The 7,919-nt window shown below is 33.4% G+C and overlaps 1 protein-coding gene across 1 annotated transcript in view; it reads right to left on the bottom strand.

Moving 5' to 3' along the window:
• Positions 1–350: 350 nt before the first annotated feature.
• The window catches only part of LOC129580314 (uncharacterized), a 12,905-nt gene continuing 5,336 nt past the window's right edge, over positions 351–7,919 (bottom strand). Inside the window, exon 5 of the mRNA XM_055470625.1 lies at positions 351–418. Within this exon, the coding sequence (XP_055326600.1) occupies positions 351–418 (68 nt within the window). The remainder of the gene's footprint in view (positions 419–7,919) is intronic.

Genomic DNA, 7,919 nt, shown 5'->3' on the forward strand with positions numbered 1-7,919 from the left:
CACGTAAATCAGATTGAATCTCATCCAAAATGGTACCTTCATTAAATTGTAATTCATTAAAGTTACCAAAAACTGGCATTCTATTGAAAAATATAAATTTTTGTTACAATATGCGACCAATCCAAATTTATTCCCGTTTGCTTGGTTTGGCACCGTATTTCATAAGTTATGAGTCAAATGGTGATATTCATGGTGCACGTGTTGGCATATTTGACATTTTACGTGTCATTACTTCAATAAGTGTCTATTTATTTTTGGTTTGCACTTACATGCAAGTGGTGGAGATTCCACAGGATCGGAATAAATCACATGTTCTGGTCCTTGTAGTCAGTGTGCTCGTGTCTATTTGTTTATCCGGCATTACTACATGGATCGTTATGGACCTGTTCAATCGACATACAATAAAATGGTTGATATTCTGAAAAAGTTTACAATTTTCGACAAAAAGATGAGAGGAAATTGCTGTTGATGAGAAAATGAATAAGGGTTTTCCCGATTCTAAGGATCAATTCTATCGAATGTGCTTGTAGATTTCGAGAAAGGGCGTTTCTGAAAACGATTCGATACTTTGAACACACTGCTAATGTATTTTTTTTTTTGGTTTATGAATTATTTCTTTTTTACAATTTCTGATGAGTTTTTCTCTTTGCACAGAAAATATTTCAACGACAAACACATGATGCAAACGATGGACACTTTTCGAAATGAAAAAGCTATCAGCTTTATCAAGTTTATTGGACGAAAACGCAACATACTAACTGAAATAATGGAAAATCTGAACGTTTGCTATTCGTTACAAGTATCAATTTATGCCCAAAATATTTCTCACCACGTTTATTCACTTATAAAATAATTTTTCTAGGTTATGGTGACTACTGCAATAACATTCATACTTTCTATTTTCACATTTTACACGTTTTATCGATTCCTGACTCAGCGAAATGAGTATTTTGAGCAGTTTTTCTACGCTCAATTGATTAAAATGCTCTTTTATGCCAGTTATATAATCGCAATCATGCATATGGGGAATGTCTTAGGATGCAAAGTAATTATCTTTCTAAATGAAACCTATTATAATTATAAATTATTATAATTACATACTGACTCAATTTTTAACAGAACCAAAAAACGTTTGAAATTGTACATAGAATAATAAATTTGTGTAGAGACGGTGACATAAATGAATCGGTAAAGTGTACTTGAGAAATGGACATTAAAAACCCTTAAAACGCTTCCTTATCATAGGTGCTTTTTCCACAGTTATTTTTACTGTCACAATAGATTCAAAATCATTCTGCTCCTGTAGCGTCTTGTGGTTTGTTTATCTATGATTGGACCCTGTTATACGGTGTAAGAAGATTTTGAACAAAAATTTGAATTTGCATTGTACATGTACATACACGTATTTCATGTCATTCACGATCATAGATCATGGGCTGCCTTACAACCTATTTGACGATATTGATTCAATCTGAATTACCAAGATGAATGTGGTACAGAGACAACAATGATTTCATTTAGAATCGAATATTTTATGTGGACAATTTGATGTGGTCGCTTGATGCACAATAAAAATGAGAACAACCTGTCGTGTGAAATTTGTGTGAGCTATACTTATATTGAGCACATAGAGAGGACAATTCTGGTGTTGATTTTACTATGGAGAAAAGTGAGTCGGATGTTCATTCCATTAGGAACTTGACGTTTAAAATCAGTGTTATTGCTGTTTTTTTCCAAATAGAAAACAACGAACACAAATAAAACACTAAACCGCATGGAGTGTCTTGCCATAGCTTTTTCTATTTTACTCATTTAATTTAGTCGCATTATAGATTAAATTTGGGCCTTTACACGTTGGGAAGAGGTTAAATACAAAGAGCCAACAATTATTGTGAGACACAGAGCTGGTGAATTATTATTGTTATTGTGTAGGACAAAAATGAAAAATGTGAATTTAATTATTATTGAACGTGTGCGGGCACAATCTTTCATCGTATGGTTCTTTTGTTCCTTGATCAAATGATTGCATTTAACAGAACAATGGATACAAGAGCTACATGGTTTACTCATTATTATTTATTACAATTTGCCTAAAAGAAATGGACACGCACGAAATGGAGATATTATAAAATGTATTTCCCTCGAGTACATTTACCTTTATTACTATTCTATGACACATATTCTATAGGTTAACGTAGACAAATTGGGTCGGTTTCAAGCATAAAAGTGGTTGTTTTTTTAATTGTGTTCACATTAAGACGTAAATTTGTGAGCATTACTGGTAATAAAAACCACTTATACCGCCTTTTAACAAATTCAGCAAAAAAGGTTGATAAAATTCATGAAAATGAATTTTGTGCTTCATCAGTGCGTTTATTTCAACAATACAGCAACGGTTTAAAGCTTTCTAAGCAACGCCAAAAATGGCATACTCCAAGAATTTTAATCCGCAAACTTTACCAAAGCGTGGAATTTTACTGAGAAACATAAACTTTTGCTACAATGTGAAACCGATTCAATTTTATTCGCGTATTTTTGGATTGGTGCCATTTTCTGTAAATCGTAGTGCGAACGGTGAAGTTTATGAGTCGCGAGTCAGCTTATTCGATTTTCTATGGTTCATCATTTCAATATGTGCATATTTATGGTTGGGTATTGCTTTCGTACAAACAATGAAAGTGCCACAAAATCCAAATCACATATTATTGATCCTTGGCGATGCCATACTCATTTTTGCGGGAGTTTGTTTTGGAGCGGTTATCATTTTGCTGGATATGTTCAATCGATTTAGAATCGTTGGCATTTTGAATAAGTTTTTGGTTTTTGACAAAAAGGTGAGCAAAACTATTGTTGGTTATTTATATAAAAGGGGATATTCATATGTGGACTCCACCTTGTGTATATATATGTGCTACACTATGCACATCATTTATATATTCGAATAGAGTAGCATGTGTATCTTTTGCAAGAGAGAACATTTCACTTAACTTGATCCGCTTGATTACGAGGTGGCTACTATTCGCCTCCATATCTATATCTCCATAAATACACCCGTTTGATTATTCCTCTTTAATGAACCTGAAAAAATTCAAGTGAGTTAATTTTAAATTACACAGGTAGCGAAGCTGAGTGTTTATTTCGACTACAAAAAAGGTCATCAACAAGTCTTGTTGTGGTATATTGCGATTTTGATATGGTCTTTGCTATTGGTTCTAATCACTTTTTTTTACTTCGATGCTATTCGAAACACTGAAACATCTTACACAATTTTAATCTTCATTATTGTGCATACGTCACATCACTTTGTGACGGCCACCGTATTGACCACATACTTTATTTTCATACTGTATCTCTGCAAACGTGTCGATGTTTTAAACTCATTGTTGAGGTATTCTGTTTCTCTGATCAATTGACATTTATAAAGGCATTTCTGATAGTATTCACTTTTAAACAGGAAACATTTCTCGGACGATAAAATAGTATACCTGCCGGATGATTTACGTAAAGAGAAAACGATCAGTTTCATCAAGTTTATTGGGCGACAGTTTAGTTTATTGACCGAAATTATGGAAACGCTCAATATCTGTTATTCGTTTCAGGTAAAGTATAATGCTATTGTTAAGTTATGAAAACTTTTGTCGAAAAATACGCGCGATAAAATGGATTTTGTTTTACAGGTCATGGTGAATATCGGAGCTACATTTGTGCTATCGATTTTGTCTTTTTTTACATTGTATCAATTTTTCCTGCATCCAAGCGATTTTTTCAAAGGATTATTAGTCGTCCATTTCAGTGCATTGTCATTTTTCTCAGTTTACACGATTGCAGTAATTTACATCGGCGATTTGATCAAATCAAAAGTATAAGTTATCTTTTATGTATATTAGAACTTTTTTGGAAAGTATCAATTTAACACACATTTTGGTTTAGAGCAAAAAAACATCGGAAATTGTACATAGCATGATTAATTCGTGCAATGACGCAGACGTGAATGCTTCGGTAAAATTATAGTTTTTTTTTGAAATCCTTTTTATGCCGCATCATATCAATATTTGATATTAATTTATATTTTGTAAATAGCTTTCGCAGTTCTCACAACAACTGCAAAGTCTGAGTCCAGTAGCAACATGTGGATTATTCGTATTTGACTGGACCTTGTTATACAACGTAAGGGAATATATTTTACCGAAAAGAAAAAAAAACGAATATTCAAATGATCATATCTTGATTTATTTCAGTTTATTGGAGCCATTACAACATACCTAACAATTCTTATTCAGTTCAATTCATCGAACGGAGCCCCCAACAATAGCGAAGATGCACCTTGAGACAAATATGATAAAAATGTCATGGTTGTTTCATTGGCTTGAATTAATGGACTCAATTTATGTTCAATTATTATTACTTTTATTCTGTTCTATTGATCGATGTTTGATTCATATCAGTTTAAGGCATGGATCTAGTTTTTAAATATACACTGGGTAGCAACTTTTATTTTCATTGGTTTTTTTATTATTGTTGCACAATAATAATTGATGAATGGAAATTTAATCCTGCGTCATGCGATGGTCTGATATTAAAGCGGAATAAGCAGAAAATTGGAATAAACTGCTATTTGCCAGCTATTGTGCAGCATTTATGGCACGTGTATCTATTACATGATAATAATGGTGAATTTATTGATACTCATACATTCACCAACATTTTTCAATGCTTTTTTCAAATTGCCTGACTTTTGGCTATAATCGCGTGACTTTTGGCCATTGTCCAATGTTATTAATATGTGAAAAACAATATGTTGCGTCTATCTATAAAATTATCTCCAGTTTGCTGTCAATCTTTTTGCTACCAAGACGTATTTTCTCAACAGAAGCAGTTCGAAGTCGAAAAAGGATTATATTTGTCTGGTTTTTTTCTTTCTGATAAATATGATTCAGTTTAACGTAAAAAATAAAATCCTACCATCCACGAAAATGGTACACTCGATAAACGTAGATTCGCCGACATTAGATAAAAAAGAGATTTTATTGAAAAACATCAATTTCGCTTATAATATTAGGCCAATCCATGTGATTTCGCGTATTTTCGGTTTATTGCCATTTCGTTTGGTTCCAAATTCAAACAGTAATGTTTCCGAGCCGCAAGTCAATGTTTTCGATATCGCTTGGTTCATTTTTGCAATAAACGTTTATCTGTTTTTGGCTTTCTTCTACTTTCGATCAATCCATTTTCCGAGCGATCCGAATCAATCTTTTGTATTAGTTCTTGGAGATAAAATGCTTACATGTTCGGGGTTAGCCAACGCAGCTATTATGGTGGTGAAAAATATGTTTGATCGTTTTAAACTCACTGAAATTGTGAACAAGTTCATAGCATTTGACAAAAAGGTGATATGATAATTTAGTATTTTTTATTAATCGTTAGGCTGAGTTGTTAATCGTAACTTCCGAGTGATCCGAATATTCGCTTTGAAGGGTATTGATACATTCTCATATACCTTGCAATGCACAGCATTAGCGAGAGCAGTGCAACACATACGAACTAAACATACGGAATAGAGAGATCAAACACACACCAATACGCATGGCTACCATAATTGAGTGTTTCTCTACAAGCAGAGAGCTCGTTTTGCATCAATGTTGATGCGCGGATGTGTGTGTCACCGAAGAGTGACCCTTCGAAGCGAATATTCGGATCACTCGGGTTACGTTGGTCTGAGCCCGAAAATAAAATATCGATTTCCAATAATGTAGGTAGCAAAGCTGGGTATATACTTTGACTACAGAAAGGGAAACAAGCGTGTTATGCTGTGGTATATAGTAAACTTGATGATCTCATTCTCTTTGGCTCTGCTAACATTCTTCAATTATACCGCTATCCGCGAAAGCAATTCCACGTACATCATTGCACTTTTCATAATTTCGCATAATGCCCAGCATTTTGTAACAGCAACAGTATTGACGAATTACTTCATCGTGACGTTCTATCTTTGCACTCGCTTTGATGTCTTAAACTCTTTGTTAAGGTTTCATTCACTTTACTGTGAAGCATTTTTATCTCTATTTTTCAATTCTTTCTTTAGAGCATCGATATTTTTACAGAAAGCATTTTGCTGACCAAAAAGTGTTGAAGTTGCCAAATGACCTACGTAAATTTGAATCTATCGCATTCATCAAAAGCATTGGACGATATCATGATTTACTCACTGGGATCATGAATTTGCTCAATTTCTGTTTTTCAATACAGGTTCAGCTCTTGTTTTAAATATGTTTGACAATCGAACTATGAAATTTGGCATAAAATTTAAAAGGCCGCTTTAGTAGCGTTCATATTCCGCTTGAATCGCTACCATCGCCGCAAACAAATCCGCTATGAATCTGACTTGTTTCAATGAAAAAACATGTTCGAATAAAAAAAGAAGGTAAAATAAAATTGTAAATCCTATGTCTCAACACACAGTTTATAAAAAAAAATTATTTGCATCAGTAAACTTAGAAAAACAACATTTATTCCACTGCAAACGATTCCCATTTGAAGTTTGAAACTTCGAAACTAACAGCGACATCTAACGAAAATTCGTTACAACACTCTATTCGCCCTATCGACAAGGGACAAGTGTGTTGTTGTTTCAAATTTCATGTGGAAATCGTTTGGAGTGAAATAATTGTAGTTTTCCTAAGTTTTATTGATGCAAACAAAATATTTTTTATAAACTGTGTGTTGAGAAATTGAATTTACAACTTTATTCTAACTTTTTTTTATTATAAAATATTTTTCGATCCTGAGGATGCACCAAAAAAAAAAACCCGCTTCTAGAACAGTATGCATTCGTTAAAGCGAAAAAATTACTGCAAAAATCGGGCAAAATCGACCAAAATGTGATCATATCGGAATTTATTTGTTTAAATGATAAAAAATGTTAAAGTCGGTCATTATTGGTTATTTTTAAAACCGTGGTTAGCCCCTAGGATTCATAACGGTTTTGTTTGAAGCGTTGAAAGCGCTGAGAACTTGTGTTTTTGGTTCAATATCAACCGACTGAAACGATACCCAGCGGATATGCTAGCCCTTTAAATTTTATGCCAAAATTGTCCATGGCCTTTTGGGTTTAACTTATAAAATGATCAGACATAAATCACATACATTTCGAGAATTCAAAAGGAAAAACTATTTGTCAACTGTATAAAAACCGTTTCATAGGTTATGCTGGTGATTGGAGCAACGTTTGTGCTGTCGGTCATTACACTTTACTCATTTTATCGCTATGTTCTTGAACAAAATGAATATTTCAAGTCTTTGTCTTACGTTAACTTGTATTTGATGATTTTTTTCCTGATATACGCTCTGATGGTGATATACATCGGAAATACTGTGGCTTCGAAAGTATGTTAATTTCAATGTTTTAAACATGTGCTTGCAAATTTTAAAGCTATTTCCGAACTTATTTTGCGACAGGGCAAAGAGACCTCACGTACAGCTCATGATATAATCAATCGATGTGACGATGCCGAAGTAAATATGTCGGTGAGATTTTTTTACATTACATCACACAGTAATTGAATTGGTGAGGACGTAAACAAGGGATTATTTTTGTGCTTTCGTATGGATAGAGAATCAAATCAATGTCTTGTTTTCATTCCCATTAAATCATTTGTAAAAATGGATTTTGTCTTATCCTCTAACAACTTTTGATGGTTCTAATTCATTGATGAAAATACTTTTTTTTATCTTACAAACAGTTGACACACCTATCTGCCCAAATTCAAGCATATTCTCCAGTAGCTACCTGTAAATTATTTCCTTTCGACTGGCCGTTGCTATTCAGTATGATAGGAGCGATCACCACATATGTGACGATATTAATTCAATTCGATCATTCGAATAAAACAACTAAGGGATAGATGTCCCTTTTCCTCGCT

The sequence above is a fragment of the Sitodiplosis mosellana genome, unplaced genomic scaffold (assembly GCF_009176505.1).
Source record: "Sitodiplosis mosellana isolate CC-2019 unplaced genomic scaffold, AAFC_SMos_1.0 Smas_scaffold_1, whole genome shotgun sequence".
NCBI classification, from domain to species: Eukaryota; Metazoa; Arthropoda; class Insecta; order Diptera; family Cecidomyiidae; genus Sitodiplosis; species Sitodiplosis mosellana.